General features: G+C 43.8%; 1 protein-coding gene across 7 annotated transcripts in view; it reads left to right on the forward strand.

The window, feature by feature from the left end:
- The window catches only part of PKP4 (plakophilin 4), a 69,976-nt gene extending 48,444 nt beyond the window's left edge, over positions 1–21,532 (forward strand). For 2 of the 7 annotated variants that reach the window (XM_066554024.1, XM_066554019.1), the window contains exons 5-22: positions 1,452–1,583; positions 1,736–1,929; positions 2,721–3,276; positions 4,933–5,124; positions 6,580–6,794; positions 9,168–9,296; positions 10,328–10,541; positions 11,466–11,649; positions 11,951–12,068; positions 12,540–12,731; positions 12,873–13,046; positions 13,867–14,017; positions 15,918–16,113; positions 16,888–16,972; positions 17,082–17,199; positions 19,757–19,888; positions 20,588–20,661; positions 21,132–21,532. In XM_066554024.1, the coding sequence (XP_066410121.1) occupies positions 1,452–1,583; positions 1,736–1,929; positions 2,721–3,276; positions 4,933–5,124; positions 6,580–6,794; positions 9,168–9,296; positions 10,328–10,541; positions 11,466–11,649; positions 11,951–12,068; positions 12,540–12,731; positions 12,873–13,046; positions 13,867–14,017; positions 15,918–16,113; positions 16,888–16,972; positions 17,082–17,199; positions 19,757–19,888; positions 20,588–20,661; positions 21,132–21,383 (3,308 nt within the window). In that variant the 3' untranslated portion in view covers positions 21,384–21,532. The remainder of the gene's footprint in view (positions 1–1,451; positions 1,584–1,735; positions 1,930–2,720; positions 3,277–4,932; positions 5,125–6,579; positions 6,795–9,167; positions 9,297–10,327; positions 10,542–11,465; positions 11,650–11,950; positions 12,069–12,539; positions 12,732–12,872; positions 13,047–13,866; positions 14,018–15,917; positions 16,114–16,887; positions 16,973–17,081; positions 17,200–19,756; positions 19,889–20,587; positions 20,662–21,131) is intronic. The other 5 variants (XM_066554020.1, XM_066554023.1, XM_066554021.1 and 2 more) reach the window with 5 other exon arrangements.
- The last annotated feature ends 6,028 nt before the right edge of the window (positions 21,533–27,560 follow it).

Raw genomic sequence — 27,560 nt, forward strand, 5'->3', positions numbered from 1 at the left:
ATCATTTCTAGGCATACTGATGATTAAAGTAATGGAAGTGTAGTAACACTTCTTATTAAATCTTAATTAAATTTGATCATAATACTCCTATTCTAGTAAAATAACTAGCCTCAAATTTTACAAGCTAGTTTTGACCTAAGAATGTACTACTGGTAAATAACTGCTGACTGCCTGGGATTTCTAGGATTTATTGATTTTTTTTAAAAATCTGACTAGCATTCAACCATTCTTCATAGTAGCAATTGCTGAGTAACATTTTTAGTATGAATGTTCCTTATGGGTCATTATGCAGGTAGTGAGAGACCAGCATTTTGTGTGCAGCCACTGGCAAGAGCCAGAGTATTTCTGTGCATCAGGCATCGCTGCCCAGAGCCCACCAAGGCCACCAACCAATCCTTGGGGCTGGGCTGGTGCTCCTTGGCACATTCCCATTGGATTTGCACCAGGCTCTTTCATGGATTTCTGCAGCAAGAATTTACATTTCAGGTGTTACCTTTAAACATAACATCCATTGCCTACTCTGCTTCCTCAGAGGGGTTTAGCTTGGATCTTAGGGGAAATTCCTCATGGAAGGGCTGTGCAGCCCTGGCACAGCTGCCCAGGACAGGGTCAGGTCCCCATCCCTGCAGGGATTTAAAAGCTGTGTGGATGTGTCACTTTGGGACCATGGGGCAGTGGTGGCCCTGTGCTGGGGGAGCAGCTGGGCTCCATGGTCTCAGAGCGCTTTTCCAGCCCAAACCATTCTGTGGTTCTGTAATGCATCTCTGCTGCCTGCTTAACATGGTAACTGAATGCTTCATGTTTCTGTTAAAATAATGTTTATTCAGTATCCTCATCTTTGTCCTTTTTTTCCAGACTCTTTAACTTTTTCCTTTCATCATAGGAACACTGCTGTGCCTCCTTTGTCTTTCCTTACAACACTGTCATTTGTCTGTACAGTTCAGCTGGCATTCTTGGGACTGAAGTTAGCTTAAGAGGCATATATTTAGATATTAGTTTACTAAGTAAAAAATATGTATAGAAATTTGCAGCAACTACTGTTCATAGTACATAAACAGGGATGAAATTCAGCTCAGCCTTTTACATCTGGAGGTATTGATTACAGGCCCTTAAACAAGGATAGCTATCCATTGGGCACTGCAGCACAGTTGCACAGTGTTTCTATTCTGCAGAGTGTACTAGATAATCAATTAATTTTTCATTAATATAGGTTGGAACATATATTTGAAAAATTAGAGTTGTAGAGCTACATCTAACAAAATTCTCAGGTATTTATATTAACATTCTGTTAATTGTGTTTGGGAGATGATAACTGTCTGCAAGTAAACTGATTCTGTTTGGTGTAAGTCCTCCATTAGTATGTATGAGAAAATGATCATTATTGAGTTTGCAGGAAACTTGCATATGAAACTTGCATATGAAACACATATCTAAACAATTTATTCTTTCAGATCCTCCGCCCACCAGTGTAAGCAAGCCCCAGGTGTCAGAGGGTGTTCACACCAATGCCTATGATATTAGGACAGAAGCAGAGCAAGGGACTCTCTACTCGCCAGAGCAGACATCTCTCCATGAAAGTGAGGGTCTGTTGTGTGCATTTTAAATATTAGAATATATTTCTGTATTGAAAGTATAAAAACACAATATAGTTATGAATGCAACAAATAATAAAGTTATATAATACTTGGTGGACTTGTTAGATGATTTTATTCTTATGCTGGCTTCATATTTACAGGGTCTGTAGGTAACTCAAGAAGTTCAACACAAATGAATTCTTATTCTGACAGTGGTTACCAGGAAATAAGCAGTTTCCATAACAGCCAAAACTTGAACAAGGCAGAGCTCAGACAGCAGCATTCCCTTGGTGGACCCCTCAACAACCATGATGCGGTGAGGAGCTCGCGCGCCGAGGGGCAGACGTCAGTCCAGGTACTCTGACCAGTGCACTGTGCGCCTCTGGCTGTGCACGGGCAGGGTTTAGAGACAGTAGCTGTATAGCTGGGCCCCCTTTGTGTGGGCTGGAGTTAATGTTACCAAATCAGCTTTTGTTTAATGCTTTCACTGGTTACAAAGCGGAAATGGCTTGCAGCAGAGACTCCTTTGCTGGGATCAGCACGTGTGATCTGGGTCATTCACAGGAGCTGAAGCAGCACTCCTGACTGCACAGTACACTGCTATTAGCATATCAAGAAAGTATCACTCACTCAAAATTCATTGTGAAATGGGGCAAAACCTTCCTAGAAGTTAGCCTATATGTAAGCATAGTTCTTAAAGGAAAATGCTACTTGTGTTCCTGTACATTCTCTGGTTTCTAGCTTTCCCTCCTTTTTCAGTAAGTGGAATGATAGTAAGACAGTAATTGTTAGAATATTTCTGGATTATACCAGAACTCTTTGCATTACTGTTCCTGAGTTTCCAGAGTTGTTGAGTAGTGAGGAAGGAAAGTATAGGTGAAGATTAACATAGCAAGCCAAACAAGAATGAGAAACAGGTGGGTTTTTAATATTAAATTGTCATTTTATATACTAAGAAGCATTGCTTAGAAAAAAAGTTATGGGGAAACTTGAAGGAATTAAGTTTGGGATAGAAGCTAGACTCCAGCTGCCTGTATATACCATCAAGTTGTGTGCATTTCCTGCTGACTTCTCCATCTTACAGGAGAACAATATCCACTCTGTGACCTAAATGATGAAACTCTAAATGTTTTTGATTTCCAACAGCCTTCAGCCAACACCGCTGCCAACCGTGTGATGAGACGGGTCAGTTCGGTGCCATCCAGAGCCCAGTCTCCCTCCTACATGGTCGGCACGAGCATGTCCCCGTCGCGGGGGTCGCTGCGGACGTCTCTGGGGAGCGGGTACGGCTCTCCCGGCGTTGCTGAGCAGAGACCCCTGCCCTCGCACGCGTACTCATCCACCACCCTGCCCGTGCAGCGGGCGGGCTCCCCGTACGGCGCGCACAGACCGGCCTCCCCCTCGGCCGTGCGCCGCGTCGGCTCGCTCACCTCGCGGCAGGCCAACCCCGGCGGCGGCACTGCCCCGTACCCGACGGCAGGCAGGGTCGGCTCTCCTCTCGCCCTTGCTGATGTCCAAACCAGAGTGGGCTCTCCATCCCAAACTCAGCTGGGATCCTCTTCCCCGAAGCGCTCTGGCATGACAGCAGTTCCACAGCACTTGGGGACGACGCTGCAGAGGACAATTCATGACATGGAACCGTATGGACAGCAGTACGAGATCTATGAGAGGATGGTGCCCCCACGGCCAGATAGCCTCACAGGTGAGTAACGGGCGCAGACCGCAGCTGTAGGAAACCCAGAATGCAGTCCTGGTGTTGTGGAGGAAACGTGGTAGCACTGGGGCACAATTGCGGTGCTGGTGTCAGGTCACTTGTACATACTGATGTCAAACATTGTGTCAGTCGCAAGTTCCTCATAGATACTGGATTTATGATTATTAATTGCTAGCCATGCATTGAATTAAATCCTATGATTTAAGTTGCTAAATGAAATTCTAAGTCTTACAGAGGCATGTCAGCATTTTCAGAGATAAAGTACATTTAAAATGTGTGTGCAAGCTAAACATAAAGTAACGCATACTAGCCTGGAACTAATTTTATTTCCAGTTCTTTCCTGAAATATATAATTTATTACCACTGAATATTAGGGGTCTTTTCCACTGACATTTCTAGACTATCTCATATTTCAAGTTAAATATAGGGTAACCATTTTAATACTAGCTTAAAATAGAGCCCTAAAAGGTAGAATCTATTAACCTGAGAGGTAGTTCTTGTTAACATGTGTGTTACTGATTTTGTTCTGACCTTCATCTGAATGAGCACAGACAAGGTGATTTTCCAATTAGACCATGTGGCCTTTGAAACAGATGTCAATTTCTGTTTTTTCTTTTGAACCATTATAGTGCAGGAAACTCCAAAATTATCTCATTCCTCAGTAAAAGATAAAATGTGTCTTCTCCCTCGCTTCAGTTTGCAAGAGTTAATAATATGCCAGTTTGATAAGGGGTTGGGAATGAGGTTGATGGGAAAGGCCCTGCTGCCCTCTTTGCCTGCCCAAGTCCTCTGTTCTCACCACCTGTAGATGTGTTTTCTTAGTGATGGCCCAAAGCTTTCCTTGCAGACACTGGCAGAGTAGGTCTGGGATTTTAGGGGAGGAGAATACACAGACAAAGGGTACATTTTGTTACACATCACTACTCCATTGTACTTTTGAAGCTGTTTTGTAATCTCCATCATTTCATCATCCTTGCATAGCTCATTTCACGTATTCTGCTGCTTTGATAACTGCCAAAGCTTTAGTGCCTGCAGTAGTAATGCTGAAGTCAACAAAGTTGAATATATTTTGTATGAAATATTAAATATATAGCAAGGTGAAAAATACTAATCCAGCTGCAGCGTATCTGTTTATATATACTCACATCATGGGCTATTTAAACCTTTATAAAGATTTTTCTCCGTGTGCTTACGTTTCTGCTGCCACTATCAAGCAGATGTTTGCTCTTACTGCTGCAGACTGTTTCAGTTTCACAATTACAACCCCTTTAGTCTGTGCCCTCTGTCACGACAGGATTTCTGTCAGGACCATACTTACCCTATTACTGCTGAATCTGTGCACCGTGCGTGCTGACTCAGCTTTTATTCTCTGTGGTTTAGACTGTAAATGATACCAAAAAATTAAGTTGGAAAATTTCAAGTTGTTAGTGTATGGACAAAACTTTTGGTCAAGGAAATGCTGCTTGTCAGCAAGCCTTTCAGTATGGGCCATTTAATAATGGAAAAAATTTAATGAATAAGTCTTTGTAACTGGTAGGTTAAACAACACCTTTTCTTGGCCAAAGGAAGAAAGATTCAGTCCTGAGAGCTCTGTTGCTTTGCTGAAGATGGGCCACACGGGCATGTCCCTGTGCTTGGTTGCAGGGCTGAGGAGTTCGTACGCGAGCCAGCACAGCCAGCTGGGGCAGGAGCTGCGCTCGGCGGTGTCCCCGGACATGCACATCACCCCCATCTACGAGGGCAGGACCTTCTACAGCCCCGTGTACCGCAGCCCCAACCACGGCACCGTCGAGCTGCACCACGGCTCCCAGGCCGCCCTGTTCCGCGCCGGCTCCGGTGGGTGACGGCCCCGGCCGAGCCGGCTGGCACGGGGAGCGGGGGGACACGGAATGCCAGTGCAGGAGGAAGAACTAGAGGGGGTCAATTAATGGAGACACAAGCTAGGTTTGAAGGACTTAAAATAACCTGCAGGAATTAAAAGGCTCTTGTGATATTTGCAGGGAATGCTTGGGGCTATACATCACTGTCAGCCTGGGGTCAGAGTGTTTTCTGTTTGATAGCACATGCACAGCTACATCCTCGATAAGTGTATTCATGACACACAGAATTTATTGCTTCCTCTCTTGCATTCTCTATGCATCTCTCTCTTAAGAATTGAGTTAGTTCATGGGGTTTTTTTATTCATCAATACAGTAAAACAAGAGCATGCCACTAAAATTACCTACCGCATCTTTCACAGTAAAAATACTGTTTTACCCAACTTCTCAACAAAGCATAAGGGTAAATGCTACAGCTGAGAATTGTCTATTGAAACCAAAATATTCCTCTAGTATCTCATAGAAGTGCCACTCATGTAATATGAAGAGTATAGGCATTAGATTAGTATTAGGATTTATTTTCTGTAGAGAGAAATGTAATGCATGTTGCAATGCAGTTTGTTCTTTAAGGTTGATTAATAATCTGTATAGTGGTTTCCAAAAACTCTTAAAATATTAGAGTGATTTAGTTAAGTAACTCTCTAGAATTATTTATAGAGAACTGTCTGATTCATATGCCATGTTTTCCCACACTTGAAAATGCCTTTTTAATGTTTGCTAATATAACTGCAATACCAAGAGAATTGTGCTGAAGGAGCAACCAGTTTTTGCAATTCTCCTGCCTTCCATAACCTGGAATAAATGGAGTTTGTCAGGACGTGCCAATGAAGAAGCATAGCTAGAAACTGGAATTCTTTGTTTACTTGTCTACTTAATACCACTTTCCTTGGGAGAACAAGAGCCACCACATCAGCTCTGTTCAGATTGGAAGAGGCATGTTCTTGTTCCCAAACCACTCAGCTTCATCTTTGCAATGATCCATATGTTACCTTTTACAGGGAAAGTGTAGTTAGGAAAAGCAGACTATCATATAAAAAATACGCATTTTTGCTTACTTATTTTTCCTTTTTGGTACAGTTGGTGAATTGATATTATGAACTTTGAAAACACTTTGCACCCAGATTTCTGCTTGTTGGCATGGGATGCATTTCCTACTTTAAATACTTGTTGAGGGAAGCTGAGGCACGAGTCTGATCCCTCCAACCCTTTCATTCTGTAACTAACCTCTCTCTCCATTTGCATGGGACACTGAGGAATTGCTCCATGGAATCTGGCATCAACTTGCAACCTGGAGCACACATTTTCAAGACTGATGGTTTTTTTGCTTGCAGTGTTAAGTAGGTGTCGCCCCTTCGCTACAGCGGGCACTTGTTACCTTTTGTTACCTGGTTGGTTTGACGCTGTTTTATCCTAGGCATGGGTAACCTGCAGCGCTCCTCCAGCCAGCGTAGCACCCTCACATACCAAAGAAACGCCTACGGGCTGCCCTCGGCGGCCGTGCTGGCGGAGCCGCTGCGGGCGGTGCCGTTCCGGCTGCCCGAGCCCGGCTACGGCCGCCTGCACCCCGCGCCCGACGGCGGCACCACGCGCTCGCCCTCCATCGACAGCATCCACAAGGACCCCAGGCAAGTGCCCGCCAGGGCGGCGCAGGGCCCAGCCGGGGCGCAGCTCCCTCCCGCCTGCGGCCCCGTCAGCCCCGGCTCATTTAAATGCTCACAGTATTTATTGAGTAATAATAAAGTACTTTATTGCCAAAACAGGGAACACGGGCTGCTTCTTGCAGTGAGAAAAAACAGCCGGTACACGTTTCATTATTTCATTTTTCTTTCATGTTTATTTTTGTGGGGAAGTTATTACAGGGAACACAACTTCTATGAGATTTGACTGGATTATTGAAAATATTTTTTAGTAACCTGTAACACTGCAGTGAGTTTTCTCTTTCTATGAATGGGAATTGGGGCTTGAAAATTCAAAAGGACAGACCTAATTTATTTGAATTAATTTTTTATGAACAGCTTGCTTAAATTTCAAAACAAAGTGTTAAAACTATTTATAAATGTGCCATTTTGAAAGTGAACACACATATTTCTGCAATAATTACTGGTTTAACGTTGCACATGTCTGTGCAGAGTGTGAGCCTCTGACAAGTGTAGTATCATCATTGTAATTTACTCTAGACACTGTGCACTAAAACCTTGTATTTAACCTGGGAGTACCAAAGCCCAGGCTGTGCACAGCTTGGAAGGACTTACGTGCATATTCGGTGTGGATTTGGAATTAGTAGGAATTTCAGTCCCTCCCCAGATTGCTGGTTCACTGAGAAACCAGCTCATCCTGGAGGAGCAGGGCTGAGCTGTGCCTCCAGGGCTGTCCTGGGGACATGCTGGGCTCCAAGGAAACCTCAAGCAGAGATGGTGAGACTGAAGTTTTCTGTTGCATTCCCCTGCTCCCATCTATAGCAGGCTCATAGCACCGGGCAGTTATCTAGTCTGGGCCAGTCCTGTCATCTCAGCAATGAAAATGCTGCTTTAATGGATTTTGTTATTCTATGTATTAGTGGAAATTGATATATTTAATTTGTTAAAAGATACCAAGAGACAGAATTAGTTTCATTTAACTGAATGGTGCATTCATCCAAATTATTTTAATAGGATAGTCTTACCTCTAGGTAGTAAAGCTTGGAGGCTGCCTGCTCTGGTATGGTGGCAAGAAGAGTTACTTATAGCAGGGATGCTTCCCATTCATAGCAAGGAACTTTAAAGAAACTCTGACTCAGTTGTCACTGCTGATGCACCTTCTTAACTTGTTACAGAGGAATAGTTATTACAGAGGAATAGCTTTTACCTCACATTTAATCTGTTCCAGTTTCTGATGTGCGTACCGGGCTGTGGCAGGGGAGCATGTTACACAGCCTCAGAGGGGGCTGTTGGGAAGCACCACTCTGGAATGAGAGGGAAAGCAACTAGTTGTATTAGAAAGCCAGTTTCCCCTTGGGTTTTCCTATCATTAGTATGGAAAATAAAGCTCTGAATTGTTGAGCAGTTCAAAGTGGGCACAGACCTGAGCTTCCCCTTTGTGTGACTGGGAGTCCTGGGGAGACCTGAATGGCCAGGCCAGCATCAGTCTTGGAACAGCTGCCCAGCTACTGTTCTTGAAACATACTTTGCTCTATTTTTGTTTATTTTGGGTTTGGTTTTTGGTTTTTTGGTGGGGTGGTTGGTTGGTTTGCTTGTTTGTTTGTTTGATTCATTGATTGTTTTTGGAGTTTGGTTTTGGGTTTGTTTTAGATTTTTGTTTACTTGGATTTTTGACCCTGAGAAAACTTAAGATACTACTTTATCCCCCTCCAGTTCTCTTTTACAAAAGGCAAATGGCCCAGCAAATATTAATTACTGTGTTTCCAAATCTGCAAACTGGGCATGTTTCATGACTTTTCCAGGATTGGTCTGCACAAAATCATTGTGGTTTAATGGAGGAGATATTATTTAATGATTTTAAATTTACAATCCCTGAATAACTCAAATCAAGCAAACATCCTGCATCTGATTCTGACAATAGCACTTCAGGATATGCAGGTTTTGTTGAGGTATAATTGGCTTCTGCCTAGGGAGAACATTAAGCACTGAGAGAAAAATGTTGTGCAGAAATGATGCCCCTAGGCAGCACTGTTGAGGGAGTATCTTTTGCATTATATATTTAACTTCTGTGAGATTTTTTGTAGATTGAAATGTTTGAGTTGGTGTTACCTTAGTGATTATTTGTATTTGTGTGGTCCACAAGCCAACAGAAGCACACTGGATATAGTGTCCTTTTCCAGTTGGAAGACTAAAGGGTGATGTGACCCACTGCTTTCCCATTATACCTGGGTTTCCTTCTGGCCCTCTTAGTCCAGAACAAAACTGAATTGTTGGGAAGCCGTTAAGATGTTCCAGTACTTGTAGCTGGTAAATGCCCATCCTTGTGAGTAATGCCTCCTCTCTGTGTGCTGTCCACTGAAGGGAGTTTGCGTGGCGAGATCCGGAGCTGCCTGAGGTCATTCACATGCTCCAGCACCAGTTCCCGTCGGTGCAGGCCAACGCAGCTGCCTATCTGCAGCACCTCTGCTTTGGGGATAACAAGGTGAAGACAGAGGTAGGTGCTGCTTGTGCTGCTCTTCCAGGGCCTCTTGCCTCTTCCCTTGTTTTTCATCATGACACAGTATTTGTGACCCTCCTGTGTTCCTGTGTGTACCAGGTGGATGCTAATATTGAAGTGCCTGGGGGTTGTAATTATGCACACTCAGATTCTTCCTGTCATAAGAGCTGCATGGAAATTCTATGGAAATCTTTTGCCTTAAAGTTGTCATCCAGCAGAACTCTAAAGTGGGTTTGCCAGAGCCTGGGTATGTGTAACCTGTTGGTGACTGGAGACAAGAACAAGCAGGAGCTCTGGAGTGCTTTCAGTGGTTTTTATCAAGGTGTTTTAAGGCATCATAGGGAATGAGTGAGCTGTCAGGCAAAGGAAAGGAGCCCAACCCTAGAGGAACATGGAGGAAACTGTTTATGCCACTGTGATGTGGGGGCAGAATACATCTGAGCGAACATTCAGATTATTATTGAAATCTCCTGAAACTTTGCATTCAAAGACCTGCTGTTTTTGCGAAGCAGCTGTGACCTGTTGATTTGAGGGAATTTTGCCTTTTCATTTGCATGCTGTGTGTGTGTGCTAGATGTTATTTTCAGTATAAATTTTATTTATGTTAATAAAATGTTGGTTCAACTTTTGTAAGAAGACAGCCCACATAATTCACTGTTGCTGGGAGATGAAAAGGTGATAGTTTTGATGATCTGGTGATGATCACAGTGATAATCAGCTCTTATTTCCAATATTCCCTAAAAGCATATTTTGGGTATGGGAAATTACTTTTAAAACTGGAAACAAAACTGATGCAATAACAATTCTCTGCACACAGCAAGTGTCTGAAAACAACCCTCAGCCACTGCAGTGGGGTGGAGGGAGAGATTCAGTCCCATGTAGCAATCAAGTCAATAAGGTTCAGCAGCTGTTTCTTCTGGAAGTAGAATGGGAAGTACTGTTCTCATAAAAACAAAAGCCTTTTACATCTGTAGTGTGAGGTGAGTGAGATCAGTGGGTGCTGATGGTCCTGACATTCCACTTTCCAGGTCTGTAGGCTAGGAGGTATCAAGCACCTGGTGGATCTCCTGGATCACAGAGTCTTGGAGGTTCAGAAGAATGCCTGTGGTGCGCTGAGGAACCTCGTTTATGGGAAGTCCACTGATGAGAACAAAATAGCCATGAAGAACGTGGGAGGGATACCTGCCCTTCTGCGGCTGCTGAGGAAGTCAGTTGATGCCGAGGTCAAAGAGCTGGTGACAGGTAAGCTTGGAAGGGAAATTAGCAGAGAGCTGTAATGCAATGTATTTTTCTGGACACTTATCTTGATCAGTTAAAACAGCACAGAGTGTAGAGTCATTGGGAGAAATAAATGCTGAGGTAGCTGCACTAAAGCTCCACTTAGGTGGATTTTCCCTCATATGAGTCTCCTGCACACACAGCAGGTATTTCTTTATTGATTCTGAACATTCATTTTATTACTGTCTTTTTTTTATCTTTTCTTGACAACAGTTTTAAATAAGATCTTGCAGAATTCTTAAGATGGATCCAAACTATGTAAATGTGTATGGTATTTAATCTGAATTATAATCAAGGATGACTCCTTCAGAAAAATTATTTAAGCTGTGTTTCATGATGACAAAGAAGATTCAGTGCTGTTCAGTAGGTTATTTGTATATACAGTTCTGCTGGTAATTTACGTCAGGTTTCATACTTCTGTGTCTGAATGTCATGTATAGAAACTTTGCCGGGCAGGGGACTAGAGATTTCTGCCCGAGGATGAAAGATGGATAGCAGTTACATGCAGCTGATGGATGGATGGGACATGCTCCAGACTTGTTGCTGTTGTTCCCAGGAAGAAAGTTTCCGTAGGATTTTTATATCCCTTCTTGTATGTTCAGTTCTGCTCCTCAGCACCTGACATCCCTGGTATATGGTGCCAGGTAGCAGGAATGTCAGGGCAGACCATCCTTATCATTGGCAAAAAAGCAAACCAAAGCCATGCCCTCCTCCACTGTTCACTTTGTTCACCTTGCTTTCCTCCTTTCTGGATGCTGGCTATCCATGTTCTGCCTGCTCTAGAATCACATCACATATTTAAAGTAATGTCTTTTAAGTTGTCAGCGTTGCTTCATGTTTGTTTGCCAATTCTCTGCTGACTTTTCTGCTCTGGAAATGTCTTCTAAGGGGTTCTCTGGAACTTGTCTTCGTGTGATGCCGTGAAGATGACAATCATTAGAGATGCTCTGTCCACGCTGACAAACACTGTGATAGTGCCCCACTCGGGATGGAACAGCTCCTCCTTTGATGATGATCATAAAATTAAATTCCAGACTTCCCTTGTTCTGCGCAATACAACAGGATGCCTGAGGTATTTGCTCTTCTAGAATACTCCCTTTTAAAGAGTAATCATGTTATCCAGCAGGTCTTTCTTGTATTGTAAAGACAAAGGAATTGTTTTAGTCTATAAATTACAGAGTTCTATCATGTAGACAGCTTTTCCAATTGTCCTTTTTTTCCTAATAGAAAAATATGAAAATTACCAAGTTAGTCACTAAGAGTTGCTAACCAATTACTAATCAGCTGCATAAAAACCTTCTGCAGACTGCCTAATAAGTGATTATCTGTGTATCCTTGCATAAACTATGTTCCTTTGTCATTCCAACTTTCAGAAACCTGAGCTCCGCTGGGGAAGAGGCACGAAAGCAGATGCGGTCCTGCGAAGGACTGGTTGATTCTCTGCTCTACGTGATCCACACCTGTGTGAACACCTCAGATTATGATAGCAAGGTGTGTGCATGTCTCATGTACAGATACTTTAGTGCTAAACTGTGTGTCTGATCTTGGGGCTTTGTTTAGCTCAGCTGAGCACGGTGATGTCCTCAGCTCAACTGGCATCACTCCCAGCCCCAGGTTACTGAGGCACAGCCAAACTCAGCTGTGTAACAGAGGGTCACTTCTTGTTTTCAGCAGTGTTGCAGTATCTGTTTCTTAATAAAACAGTAATAAGCTCTCAAGCTTTTAATTTTCAGAATACTAAAGAATAAGCCACTATAGCAGAGACCACTCTTATAAATACTGTCAGATTTGAGAGAGATTGCATTTTCCCAGAGAGGCAGCCACAACAACAGCCCAAGGCCCAGCATTAGAGTTTAGCACTTGTGCTCCCAGTGCCTTTTCTCCTCTACTGACCTGGTTTGGTTTGGTTGGTGTCTGTGTGAGGAAGAACTGGTGACATGGTGTCTCTCTGGTTTGGTTCAGACAGTGGAGAATTGTGTGTGCACCTTGAGGAACCTTTCCTACCGCTTGGAACTGGAGGTACCTCAGGCACGGCTGCTGGGAATAAATGAACTGGATGACTTGTTGGGAAAAGAGTCACCCAGCAAAGACTCCGAGCCAAGCTGCTGGGGGAAGAAAAAGAAGAAGAAAAAAAAAACTTCCCAGGAGGATCAGGTTTGTATTTTCAATGTACTGCAAATACCTCAGATGGGGTTTGACTCATGGTGGGGAAGGACATAGCTTGGCAAAAACAGCCCTACGTGGAATGAAAATACAGAGTTTTTGTCTGGTTACAAATCTGCATTCCTTTCTCAGTGGGATGGAGTTGGCCCTATCCCGGGATTTTCCAAGTCTCCTAAAGGAGTGGAGATGCTCTGGCACCCATCGGTGGTGAAGCCATACCTGACGCTGCTGGCAGAGAGCTCCAACCCAGCCACTCTGGAGGGCTCTGCAGGATCACTCCAGAACCTTTCTGCAGGCAACTGGAAGGTAAGGGAATTCCTGCTCCTCCTCCTCCTCTTTGTAGTCCGGCTGATTTTTCTTGTAAGACCCTGGAATGTGTTTGGGGGGGACGTGCCATTTTCTTGTGTGCCTCTGAGCATTCCTCTCTTGTCTGTGCATTAGTGCTCATGTGCTGCAGTCATGTTTCCACAGTGAAGAGCCTTGGCAAAGAGCAGGGGCAATAAGAGCCATATGGAAGCTGGCATTTATTTTAAATAAACAGAAAAAGCTTCTTCCAGCTTCATGTTTTGATCTTATCAGATCAAAACAATTTTCAGGTTTCTAGCTGTGAATTCTGGTGGGGAGGTGCTGTTGAAATAAGACCAGGACAAGTAAATTTACCTTATTTCCATAATCCATTATTTATTTCCATACATTCTGGCCATTGCATATATAATGTGCTACAAAAGCAGCACATGAGAACACTATATTGTGTCATGTATTTGTTATGGAGAAATGAAAAAAAAAAAGCAAGCATAAATTGCTTCCTTTGCTTGCAGCCAGCCAGCTAAGCCCTTTTCAGTTTGACCATTATAAAATTGGTATTAAAAAAAAAATACAAGCAAAACCCAACCCCCCTGCTCCCCTTTCAATAATCATCATCTATTCAGATACTTTCTCTCTTTGTAAGAGGAATGAGTGAAAAATGGCAAAGAGCCATCTCTTTATAATCACAGAAAAAGCACACATCAAACGTGTCTTCTTTTATTGGAAAGGAGCAAGCATACTTGAGAGTCCCAGCCCAGCCCGAGGCAGTTTCAGTGGCAGTGCTGTGCAGGGTTGGTGGGTGACTGAGCTTCTGTGTCAGTTCGCAGCCTACATCCGCGCTGCCGTGAGGAAGGAGAAGGGGCTGCCCATCCTCGTGGAGCTGCTGAGGATGGACAACGACAGAGTGGTGTCATCTGTGGCCACTGCCTTAAGGAACATGGCCTTAGACGTCCGGAACAAGGAGCTCATTGGTACGTACAGACCGTCCTCAAGAGAGCAGCAGCACCGGGATGTCAGACCTTGGGTGGGAAAGCCAAGGAGAGATTCCACTAATGGGAACAGCAAGCTTGATGTTTCTGTGTCACATCAGACAGGAAACCCTCAATGCCAAAAATGCCAAATGGGATGGGAACACAGCTCTGCTTCCTTGGAGCTCAGTGCTCACCTGCTTGGGGGGTGCAGGTCTCCCATGTGTTCCTGGGGGATGGAACAGCTCCGCTCCACAACAGCCGTGCTTTGTTAACAATCTTGAACAGGAAGAGAGGGAAGAAATCTTCTCCAGGAAAACACAGATATAGAGCATCATCTGTGTCTTTGCTGAACTAAGTCATCAACAGAGGTGCTTGCTAGAAAAAACTTACGGTCTTGTCACTTCTAATATTTAACCCTTTAAGCATTCATCAGTGCCTTTTTTATCTAGCATTAAGAAGCCCCAACAAAATGTCAATCAGCTTTCCTGAGTTTTCTCAATCTGTTAGTGTTGAGCATGCTTCAGCATCAGGCTGCTGTGGGTTCAGTGAACCCTGTTAACAAATGGTGTGATATAAGAAAATCTCATTTTTGTTACAAAAGCATTTTCTGTGTATAGAATGTGGGGTCAAGGCTATAACAACTGTTCATAGAGATAGGAGGATCGTTATTCTCACAAAGAGAAATACAGGTGACAGAACTTTGTTATCTGTTTCTGAAGCTTCTCATCTGGGATATTTAGAGTGTGTTTTCCGGCAGCGCAAATGAGGACTGTGTAAAGAGAGAATTCTATTCCATAGCACCAGCCCTGTGCAGGTCAGATTCAGGTGATATTCTTTTGTCAGTATGTTTCTTCCATTCCTGGCAAAACTTTTCAGCTCAGGAATGGTCCTCCACCTGCTCCCTCTCCCTGTCAAAGCTGTACCTCTGAAAGAATTTCTGGCCTCAGACACACTCTGAAACAGACCATTGGATAAAACATTGCCAGATGTGAAGCAAGATCTGCACTATCCCATGCTAGAAATCATCTTTAGGAGCTTCTCTGCTGGTATAGGAAAGGAACAATGGGCTCACAGGGTCACACTGAAGGAAATAAGAGATGAGGACTCTAGCAAATTACAGTATATGTTGGAACATGCAGCAGGTGGCTGAGCTTGCTAAAGCATTTGCAATGGCAGGGTATTGCTGCAGATGCCATTGTGGGGATAATTTCCCAGTGTTTCCTTTTGCCTGCAGAATTCCTTTTTGTTTCTTTTTTTCCTTTCAGACACATTATGCAAATAGATAGCAAATGACTTTGTGCAAAGCTCCTTCTTTATTCACTGTTATGTGCAAATACATGTCTACTATAAAATCAATTAATCATTCAATTAAGAGTACAGCCCAAACAGGAAGAAACCTTGACCTTATCTTAGTTACTGTCCTTTGTGTGCAGCTTATCTCTGGCATCAGTCAGCAACTGGAGCCTGACAGAGTTGAGCACTGACAGGTAGCAAACAAGGTGAACAGAACATCCAGAAGAAAGAATTTCCAGTTACTGTAAGGATTCCTTTAATCCTCCCATAGATGAAGCCCAGCAATATGCATTGCTCTGTCAGTCATAATAAGTAGCCTAACATTTTTCCTTGAACAATTCTTCTTTCTCCAAATAATTCTTGTTTAAAAATGTTCCTCTTTTAGTGCAGAATTCAGCTTCCCACACTTCTAAGCTAAAAGGAAAAAAAAAATTCAAAAATTGTCACGTGGTCTCCCTGGGCTGTGTGTAAAATGTGAATTCTTGGCGGATTTTGGTGCTGTGCTGCTTCTCACTGCCTTCAGCTGCAGTTTTATGCTGAATCCTGCCATTTCCAGCCTGAAGGACCAAGCTGCGGTTTTGACCTGGTTCTGTGGGTGTGTTTCCAGGCAAGTACGCGATGCGAGACCTGGTCAATCGGCTGCCAGGAGGCAACGGGCCCAGCATCCTGTCGGACGAGACGGTGGCCGCGATCTGCTGCGCCCTGCACGAGGTCACCAGCAAGAACATGGAGAATGCCAAGGCCCTCGCCGACACCGGTGGGATAGAGAAGCTGGTCAACATAACAAAGGGAAGAGGTGACAGGCAAGTAGGCAGCAAAGACCATACCTGAGCTGTTTGTGTCCATTTACAATGCTTAACAATGAGGGAAATGCTTTTTTTGAGTGAAAAAAAATCTGCCTTTGCAGTCTGGGTCTGAGGAGCTGTTAGCTGGAGTCTCACTGGGAGGGAGGAGGCACTGGTACCACTGTCTTGGGCAGTGTTCTTTGTCCCAGGCTTCTGGAGGCTTGTACAGCAGCTCACAGTTACCATGGTCATGGGACCTGTTCAGGTTCAATGAGTTAGCCAGTCACCTCTTCAACACCTACAAGATTAATAAAATATTTGGAGCTTTTCCAAGTCAGACTCTGTGGGCACCTTAGTCAGGATGTATCCCAGCAACTCTGAATTGTATCTAGTGCAGCCCTTTGGTCAGTGGCAGGAGAACATGGCCAGGGGAATGCCCTCGAACAGCATTGCCAAGCAAGTGCTGGCTGAGGGGAGCTGGTCCTGCCCACTGTATCAGGGCTCCAGGGAGGCCATGAGACAAGTTCTCTGCTGGCACTGTGGTTGTCTAGTGGAAATGAAACCTGTGAGCGTGTGGTGGGTCAGCAGCAGGAGGCCCCTGTGGCTGGTGGATGGGGCAGCAGGAGCCCCATCTGTGGTGAGGCTGCTGCCTTGGCTGTGCTCACGCTGGTGATGCAGGGTCTGGTTTGCCCCACAGCAGCAGGTTCAGGCTGTTACAAAGCTCAGGAACACTGTTCATTTGAAGTGGAATTCAGTGGCTTTCTCACACTGCCATATTCTTCACCTCCTCAGGTCCTCACTGAAGGTTGTCAAGGCGGCGGCCCAGGTACTGAACACGCTGTGGCAGTACCGAGACCTCCGGAGCATTTACAAAAAGGTAAATTGTAAAATTAGCTTACACTGGAAAATGGTGCCACAAAAACTCCTCCTATTTATTTATAACTTGCACCGTATTCTGATGTGTTTTTCTTTTTGCCACTCCATAGGACGGATGGAATCAAAGTCACTTTATTACACCTGTATCAACACTGGAACGAGAGAGGTTCAAATCCCATCCTTCTCTATCTACAGCAAATCAGCAGATGTCACCTGTCATGCAGTCAGGTCAGTCAGGGAGGGTGAAGGGGACCTGCTGTCCCATGTTTTTAATTCAAACACCTCTCAGTTTGGTATTAATCCCATTTAAAACACAGAGGTCAGGCTGTTGCTCCTTGGTGTATTGGAATATGATCCCAATATTACTGGATGGAACGTGCCTGGGCTCGTCCGGCCCTTGCTGCTTGACCAGAGGTGGCAGCTGTGGTGGTTTCACTTCAGAGACACCTTTGGCTGGCTGGATGTAGCAGCTGGCACTTGGAACAGGCAAGCAGGAACTCAGGTTTACCTCTGGTGGAAAGGCTTTAGGCGAGGTGAAGAGGAAAAGGAGACGGATTCTGCCATAGGGTTTAATCCAGAGTTTTATCCCATGGTCACAGATCTCTGAATCTTGTAACAGCTCCAACAGAATGCCGACTGCATGGTCCCGTGTCTTTGTAAGCTCGGGGGGAGGGGGAGGAGAAGGGGCAGGTGTGCCACCAACCAGGTGGGAGGGGGGAGTCTCAGAGGACAATGACACCCGGACGGGCCAATGACCCCAGGGCTGAGAAGCATCTTTTGAACGTCACCAACCAGACGAGGGCCTCGCTGGAATGTTAAGATTGACGGACAGCACTTAGCAAGGGGAGGGGAAGGGAGAGGCTGGCACACCTGAGGGACTGGGAAAGGTGAAACAGGAAATTGCTTCACACCGCAACATTGGTGTTTAAGCAAAGTACTTCACATGCTCTGAGTACTCCCTGAATTGTTCCTGCAAAGTGAAATCCTCAATGAATCGAGCTGGACGTTGTTACCAACCATTGCCCCGTTCAAAGCCACTTGTCCTGTGCTGTGTGGGGATTGTGGAGTGGCCTCATGGAACGTGGGGACCTGGCAGCATAAACAGCAACACACCCACAGTGAGGAGCTCATTTTCATTCCCAACTATGTCATGTTCCATAAGAATGAGCAACCAAACCCAAAACCCTTACTTTTCTGACTCTTCCTTGTTTATTTGTCACCTTTGTTCCTTCAGTGTGTTCAGTGTTAGGACTTAGATCTTCAAGACAGCTGATACAAAACCACCTGAAGCCTTCTATTTTGTCATCATATGGCATTTTATTCTACCCAATTTACTCTTCTAGAAACTATCTGGAGCAGATCTCTGTTAATACTGAGAAATGCCTACCTGCTGTGACTGCTAAAATTAGTGACCAGTTCCTACAACACTCTTGTTTAATTGCTTATTTACATAAAAGTAATAACCCTCACACATTCCTTTATGACATGGTTGACTTGAAAAACAAGGACTCCACCAGGGATTTGTTTTCCTACAAGAAGTAAACCTGTTGTGGCGTTTATGCCAGAGTTCCTCTCACCCACCAAGAAAGCCAGTACAGCTTATGCTCAGGGAATGACTGGATTCTACCCAAGTGTAAAAGGATATTCTGACACCAACTGTCAAATTTCTATCTCGGCTTTTTCTTTCCCAGGATACACCAGCAGAACAACGGTGTTACTCCACTTCTTTGAATGACAAGTAGGAAGTAGATGAGCAGCTTTAATTTAATATTCAGAGGATGTTGTATTTCAAAGAGGGTTTAGTAAAAACTCCTAATAGGAAGTGTCTGCTTTTCTGCTCTAGAGCACAGCCAAGCCCAAGGGAGTCAGTGGAAGTTGGTGAAAGGCCCACATCCCCAGAGGGGCTGTGCAGCATCCTGCTGAGCACAGCAGATGCCTGTTGGAACAGATACGCTTGGCCTGAAACAGTTGTTCTTGTTTCAGTCACTTCATCATTAAAACACACATTATTATGTTGACCCATGTCAGATTTTTAACAACATGGCATATTTAGCCATGAATGTGCCAGGAAAATACCAGTAATTAAATTATCCATAAAAACACAGAATTCTGAGCTATGATGTAATGGACACATCAGTGGAGGAAGATTATCATTGAACTAATATTTTCATTCAAAATTTATAGAAATTGTTTTTAACTATTTTACTCCCATTGCTGGAGTCTTTCTGAGCCAACAAAGCCCAAGGGATATGTAGACCAGGGAGGATTTAGCAGAACTTCTTACAACGGCAGTTGAGATTCAGCTGCTTATTGAGGAACACAAGTGGTCCCTAGCTGGGATCCCCCCATGGCCATTGGCCTCCCAGAGCACACCATGCCCAGGACTCACCTGTGTATACAGGGGTCACTGAGGCCAGGTAGGTTGGACAAGTGACAGGGTAGCCTTAAGTATTGTGTTTAAGTATAACTTAGATAAACCGTCACCATTAGCAGAGTGTCATCTTCTGCCTCCACACAGGTGATGTCCCAGCATGGTAAGGTCCCATATCTGGGCTGTGAGTGTCACAAAAGTCCTGCGTCTGCCTGCGAGCACCACAGAGCAGTGAGTGCCCCTTGCAGTCTCTGGTACCTGGCTGGCAGCTCTAGGGTGTTCACCCAGGAATAGCTCCGGCTGTTCTGTCCTTACCCATCCCCTGGTAGTGAGCACTTGGAGCAGGCAGTGGTGAAGGCTGGCTGTGCAAAAGGCTTTTGTTGTCAATGTTGAGAACCTCTCTTTTCCTGTCAGTTGGCAGCACGTCCTCGTCCCCGGCTTTGTTGGGAATCAGAGAGCCTCGCTCCGAGTACGACAGGACGCACCCTTCTATGCAGTATTACAGTAGCCAGGGCGATGTCACTGCACATAAAGACATCTACACTGGTAAGAGACCAGCTGACCATCTTCTGGAACAGGGAACTATCCCTTGGGGGAAGAGTTCACAGTCATACACAGACTACTGCATTAGCAGGCTGCTTGCTACCAGCTGCTGCTTTCCCTTTCCATTCTTTGTAGTCCCTGGCTGTGGCACAGGGCAGGGTGTCACCAGCTCTGCTGTCCTCTGTAAAACTGCCCAGTACCAGAGTAAACACAGATCCCTTTCTATACTGGGAGGTGAGAGGCAGTTGAAATTCTTATTTTTATTTAAAATACTAGAACAGGAAATTGTATTATTATGTACATTATATTATAATGATGATGTTATAAATTTTAATGTGCAGTTGTATATTATTATATTACTAAATTATATCAAGATTTCATTTTTCTCTGATCTCTCTTTTCCTTCCTACTATGTCACACAAGTAGCGAAACAAGAGATGACAGTGACTAAAGAGAAGGAAACTCCTTGCTTTAAAGATTTTCAGTCTGTAAAATGAGAAACAGCAACATAAGCCTCCTGGCTTTGCTGTAAATGCTGTTGAGGGACATTTGCCTTCATTCTGATATTACATTGTATCATTAGCAGGTACTGAAATCTGCAGATTTAATAGTATGGGTGCTACATAAAAGGCAAGATAAAAACCAATAGACTTACTGCTGAATGAACAGACTGAAGTTATGCATTAAACCTTTTTCTCCCAGGTTCTAGCAAAGCTTCACCAATTTACATCAGTTCCTATTCCTCACCAGCGAGAGAGCAGAACCGGCGGCTGCAGGTGAGCCCAGAGGTGTGTTCAGGCTGCCCAGGCCCAGCAGGAGGGGCCAGGCCTGGGGCTCTGGCCACATGCCCCGTTCCACTGTCCTGGCTCAGCGCCCTGAGCTGGCTCCCTCAGGGCTGATGGAGCCTGGCTGGTTCCATATGAGTCACGTGTTTTAGCACCTTCTTACAGTGGGATCTGAGACCTCTCTTCTGACTCAGATTGGGTTTGGGCTGGTTTTGGTGGGTGTGGCCAGGTTCTGTACTTACTGTACTTGAGCTCTAAAATCGTGCACTTTTGGAATTACTCCCTTCAAGTGATGTAGGAGGAGACACAAAGCAAACTCAGGGGCATTTCCTCCATTTCCCTGGGTATATTTCATGGAGGTTTGGAACCTACATTACTGTCATGGGTAGAGCTGCACTTGGGTACAGTATTTTCTCAGCTAATTATATTTTTGAAAGTTTATTTTGATATCATTTTACCAGCAGCATCAGCAATTGTACTACAGCCAAGAAGATAGCACCAGGAAAAACTACGATGCCTATCGGTTGTACCTGCAGTCCCCACACAGCTACGAGGATCCTTACTTTGATGATCGAGTTCACTTTCCTGCTACTTCAGATTACACAACACAGTATGGACTGAAATCGACCACCAATTATGTAGACTTTTATTCCACCAGACGATCTTCTTACCGAGCAGAACAGTACCCAGGCTCTCCTGACTCCTGGGTGTAGCACAGAGAGAAGAACCCAGCGTGCTTCTTGTCTGGCTTGAGAAGGACTGGAATGGCCCCATGTTGTTTTGGCTAAGAAATATGAAAGTGAAAGAAAAGAAGGAAAAAGGATGATTGGTGTTTTGGTTTTTTTTTGGGGGGGGGGGGGGCGGGGGGTGGTGGCTTGGTTTTGGGGTTGTTTTTTATTTGTTTTTGGTTTTTTGGGGTTTTTTTGAGTGAGGAATTGTCAGGAGAAAAAGCTGGCAGGGATGGTTTTGCTCTGCTTAGGTGTTAGGTATCATTACTTGTAGCTCCTGTAGTCTGGTGAGGGTGTGGGCGATGTGATGAAAGGTTTGAGAATTGAGTATGATGAATTTGGAAAGTGTGTAGGTCAGAGCAATTAAAGCCGATTTTTTTAATGTGAATAAAAGTCTTGTTCTGATAGTTTGTACAGAAAAAATCCAATGGCTGCCCTTGTTTTATTGCTATTACTGAATGTCAGGATTGTATGCTACTGCGTCATGTAAATTTCTTTGTTGGTGTAAATATGGAAATGCCACATTGGTCTCAAGTGCCATCCATTTGTAATGCAGCGTGTCATTGGAAAAGGAATTTGAAACATCATGCACCAAAAAAAACCCCAAAACCAAGAAAGTGTTGTGAATTCTAAGAAGAGCCCAAATTTTAAAAAATGAATACTGTAATTTTGAAGCACAAAGTCTAGTCCAGTATATCCATATCTCTCCCATTCCCTGCCTATTTCATAAGGAACTTCACTGCCATTTTCTATGCACATGGAATAACAATAAATATGGAAGTCTCATCAATGGAAAGCTGTTCCCTGTTCATTTTTTTCTTATTATTTTCTCTGTGTGATGTTCAGAAACAAATACCATGAAAATTAAGTCTAATTGCATGTTCTTAAGCAGGTTAAACATATCAAAACATTTGGGCCATTTTCGCAGCTCTCTCCAGTGGAAATGTCCTGGATGTGTCAGGCTGGTGGCCCAAAGTGCTAAATCCAGCACCTTCCTACCAAGATTCCTCAGGCTTCTGTTTTTACTTTTGGTATTGGCAATCCAAGATACTTCAGAACTCTAGCCTGCTTTCTTTCCATCACCCCTCTACCCCTCCTCTTGCTCTCTGAAGGAAATTGAGGTCACCTTGCTGTCCTAGAAATGATGGTCTCCATTCTGACTACAGTCTGCTTGGATTTGTTTCCAATAAATGTTTGATTATTTTAAGTAACTAAATCACAAGCTCTCCTGTGCTCTACAGTCTGTTACCTCTACCCTGTCTGTAACCACCATTATTGCTCCACATCACTGCATTTTCCTTGGGTTTTCAGGGTTTCCAGTCTTCTGAAGAAGGATGGGAGAGCACTGGGAAAAGGCTAATGAGTTTTTCCATCACAGTTAACAGACTGAAGAGAATCCATCTCAGCTGAGGACAGTACTCAAGCATGCATTCTTCATTTGAGTTACTGTATCAAAGACTAACACTCACAAAAGGTAACATAAACAGGAATAATCTTTTTGAAAAACAAGGCGAACATGACTTTGTAGCTACAAGTAGATTCCTGTAGCTGTCAACAACAGCAGGCACAAGGGGAAAGCTGTCACTGAGACGTGCTGGAAGGTTGGTCATTTCCCATCACAGAGTGCAGGGATTCATTTGTGGCCATCAGGTGGAGGTGAGGGAGGGACTCAGTGCTGGCTGCCCCACTTGGAAACCTCTCCAAACACTGCCATGGAGGGGGGGTAAGTGACTGTCTGCCTGGAAGGCAGAAATCAGCAGAATGGTTCTTCATTTGCTCACAATTAGCATCAATGTAATATTCATGAGGTCTGTTATCCAAAGACATCAGTACTTTATTAGAGATTCTAAATATTTTGTATTGAGATGGATACAACTTACAGGACATTCACTAGTTTAAAGTGCATGCATTTTCAAAAAATACTGAATTTTCTTTTTGCTCTTATTAAGGTTTTTACCCCATCAAAAAAATGTAATGTTTATTTGGCTTGGTTAATGGCATTTTAGTTCAGAGTAGAGTTGGTAATTACATCACAAGATTTAGTGTGCAGCCATAGTAGACTCATTGTCACGCCAGTAGAAATTGATAGTGCTGTGTAAAACAAAGCAGGGGTCCCTCGGGGAGACTGCAGCAGTAGCATTTCTGCAGCTGTCCACAGAGCTGGATCAGCTTGTCAGGGTCAGCTGGGTCACTGACCAGAGCTAGTCCTAGAGCAGGCCAATGAGATCAGGCGCCCTATCTCCTTACTGCTTCAGGGCACCCCAGATACTAGGAAATGCTGTCATACATACCGTTCTATTGCATGAAACATCGCCTCCTGGTCTGTCCCACGTTATATGAATCGTGTGTAAAAGAATAAGACAAGTAGCAGGCTATGGAATGTGCTAATTTTCAGCTAGCTCTCAAAGTCAGAAAGATTGTGGAATGAACTATCTGCCTATTCATTGGCAGAAAGCAATCGCACTCTGAGAAGAAACTGATCTCCATTAAGATGAAATTCTAAAGGCCTCTGTCTGTGTGTTGCAACCTAATTCTTTAGAATTCACTCACTTATTCCACTGCCCAGTAATACTTTTTAAACATGGGCACATAAGTGGATAAAACATGTGATGACGAAGGAATATCTTTTTAGTCCCTCTGTGGGGAAAAGGAAAAAAAAATCTATGATTAAAATTAGCCAGTAAGGTTCCTCTGCTTAATGATGTTGCCCTTTACCTTCCAGCCTGGAGACTTCTTTTTCTCCTGTGGTCTGAGAAACAATCAGCATCCAGATCAGAACCAAGACCTGAACTTGTCAGGTTCCCTACAAGAAACAGGCACGCTTTACAGATGTGAAGCCAGACATATCCTCCAGATTTTATCAAATATATACTACATGCACTAGTGAAAAATTATATGAATACAAACCCCACTGAAAACATGTCTGCCTTTACTTCTCCTTGCTTTAGACACTTAACACAAATGATCTCTCTAATATTATTAACTTTGTGCTGAACAGAACATAAAACCATGGGTGGGAGAAATTAAAGCATGACAAACAAAAAACAAAGCAAAACAAAAAAGCACTATGTACCTGCCTCAGAATATTTGTTGTCTCCATTGGGCTCCTGGAGCATCTAAAACCAGCTATATTGACTCATCTGAAAAAGGTATTGCCTACTTGTCACTGACTTTAAGAAAGCAGCAGTAGTATTTCACCATTCAGTTGCCAGATATAAAACCAGTATCAGTTTGTGTCAGTAGCCACAATTTAGTAATTCTGACATTTGAAAACAAGCAATACTGGGAATAAGACAGAGAAGGGAAAATGCTGCAGAGTCACGAGCAGTAGATCTTAACAACAGAGAGATGCGGTTTAAAATATGACACATGAGGAAGGTATTCCATATGTCTGTATGCTAACTGCTTGTTTTTGATGTGGGCTATGTCTGGTTGGCATCCCGAGACACTGGTGTATAATTATGCTAATAGCTGTTAGTTGGATTAGAACAGACAGTCTGCTTGGGAGCATAGTGATTTTTGTTCCTGCCAAGTGACTTTTCAAACTTTGCAATTGGCTAATAACCTGCCTCTAGAATATAGATTATAAAGGAGAAATTTCCAGGAATTTGAGAGATGCTGAGAGCACCACTCAGGAAAATTTAAATGACTATTGTCTCTTTATCACAGTTAAAATTCTGTGTCTGTCCCCAGGCTTTCCCACATCTGCCTCTGTTATGAAAAAAACCACATTCTGAAAATATATAGAACCATTACAATATAAACTCATTTTTAATTCAGTCATTCACAAATTACCATCATTAAAATAAACCTATCCCCAGCATCAGATGAACATCTCTGAAGTTTGGTATTTACGTGATTGGGAAATGGGACTGAGGATGGCAGGAAAAGCAAGAGATTTCAACTGCACTATCCCACAGCCACAGAAGGATTAATCTCTTGCTAATTCTTCTCACCCAGCCAAAACAGTCTAACAATTTCCAACAGGTAAAAAGTCTAAATGAAAACAGAAAAAAAGTCTAAATAAATGAAATCATTACATAAAATTGGGTTTACAAATCTAAGCTGGCACAGTGGCATTGTTGAGGTAGTGCCAAGGGCTGCCTGTCAAGAATAAGGTGCACTAAAAAGTACTATATAAATATGGTTTCACTTCACAACAGCCTCTGATTTAAAGATGTATACCAAGTGACAAAGGAAATTAAGTAAAGAGGGTGGAAGAAAAAGAAAAAAAGAAATGGCATATTATATTTAATATGGTAAGAAGTCAACATGAACTTAAAATTTCTTATTTAAACCAAGTTCCCATGCTTGTCCCAAGAATTCCTAGAACAGATGTACAATGGCACTAAACCTTATCATTATTAATGCTTTAGGCAGCGCACCAAAGCTGTGCTACATGACTGCCTTATGTGGTAAGTAATGAAATTTCACCTCTCCAATCTGTACACTAACAAACAGCTCAGGTAAACAAACTGAAAAAATCAGTATTTCTCTGCTGAGGCAGAGAAACATGAATATCAAAACCCCTTACTCCTGGCCAAGTACTTCAGAGTAGGGTTCTTTTGTTCTCTCTCCTGCAGATCATTTTATGTAAAAGAATTTATTTTCCCAATCAAAATTGCCATCATCCACTTCAGCCTAAATGCTTATGGGCAGAGATTTGCAGCACTATCAACTTTAATATTTGCAAAGTAAGTTGCTTTTCTAGGGAGGAAATTGCTGCATTTCAAAACTATTTCCTGCCTCATACATACAGAATTAAATATCAGAGAGATCTAGTTTAGACTGGATGTCCTTTCATTTTTTCTGCTTTAAAGATCCAAGCCAACAGTAGTCACTCGTAAGGTGGTTGTTGTGCTATAAATACCTACTGGTTTCTTAATCTATTTTCTCTTCCTTTTTTTTTTTACTTCATTTCCCCCTTCTTCTGATTCGACTTAATCACATCCTATTTTTACATTCCCTCTGTCCTTTTTCTTAATCATTGACATCCAATAATAAGACAATTCCAAATAAATCACGAGACTTAACAATTTTTTTTCTTCTTTCGAGTTTTGCTTTCAGATTCCCTAAAAGAGCAAGTTTTTGTGATGAAATGCTTTAGCACAGCAAAGCAGAACGTGTTTACAGCAGTCTAGGGAAATCTTTTTGACCGTATGCACGATGGTTCCAGCAGCTGCCTGCAGCCCAGCCCAGCCCGCGGCAGCAGAGGCAGGGCCGCCCTCCCTCGGCGGGCACCGTGAGCGGCGGGCACCGTGAGCAGCGCGCCCGCAGCCGCCGCAGAGCCGCAGCAGGAGCCGGAGCCGGCGGGGCTCGGGCGCTGCCCCAGTCTCCCTCCCCGGGCACCCACATCCCTTCGGAACGCTGTGAGAGCCCGTGGGATGCATCTGCTGCCTCACACCTGCCCGGCACCGCCTCATCCTTCTGGAGACCCGGCGGTACCGGTACAGTGGTACAGTAATACAAAATCTCACCGCCACTGACAGCTTCAAGAAACTGACAACTTTTGTGATGAAGATTGCTTCATCCGCAGTATAATTTACAGCATAGATGGTAAACATTAAAAGATAATTCCTTCTTTTTTTTTTTTTTTGGTCATTTTAAATACCGAAAATGAAAACATTGAGGAGTTAATACAGTAAATAATTCCAGATTGGCTGTATCTATTTTCTGGTTTTGTGTTTCTAATATGTTGTGTAAAACGTCAATGTTTGTTAAGGTAATGGATTTTTTAAAAGACGGCATATGAATGACAATGTTTTGCTTGTCTCAAGCAAATACTACTGATTGAAGAGGGTAAGATTTACCTCACTAAATCAAGTTCTTTGACTCTTTAGCAATGTTTTTAAAAGTCCCGCCCGTGACAGCGCTCCCCTCCTCTCTCACCTGCCCTCACGCCGTTCCCCACCTCTCTCACCACCCCTCACACCGCACCCTGCCCTCAGGCCGCTCCCCGCCCCTCTCACCTGCCCTCACACCGCTCCCCACCCCTCACGCCGTCCCCTGCCCCTCTCACCGGCCCTCACACCGCTCCCCACCCCTCACACCGCTCCGCCTCTCACACCTCCCTTCGGAGCGCTTGCCGCCCCTCACTATCGGCTTCGTACCGCCCCTCACACAGCTCTCCGCTCACAGGACCCCGCCCCGCCCCACCCCAAG

Source organism: Molothrus aeneus, chromosome 7 (genome assembly GCF_037042795.1).
Source record: "Molothrus aeneus isolate 106 chromosome 7, BPBGC_Maene_1.0, whole genome shotgun sequence".
Lineage (NCBI taxonomy): Eukaryota > Metazoa > Chordata > Aves > Passeriformes > Icteridae > Molothrus > Molothrus aeneus.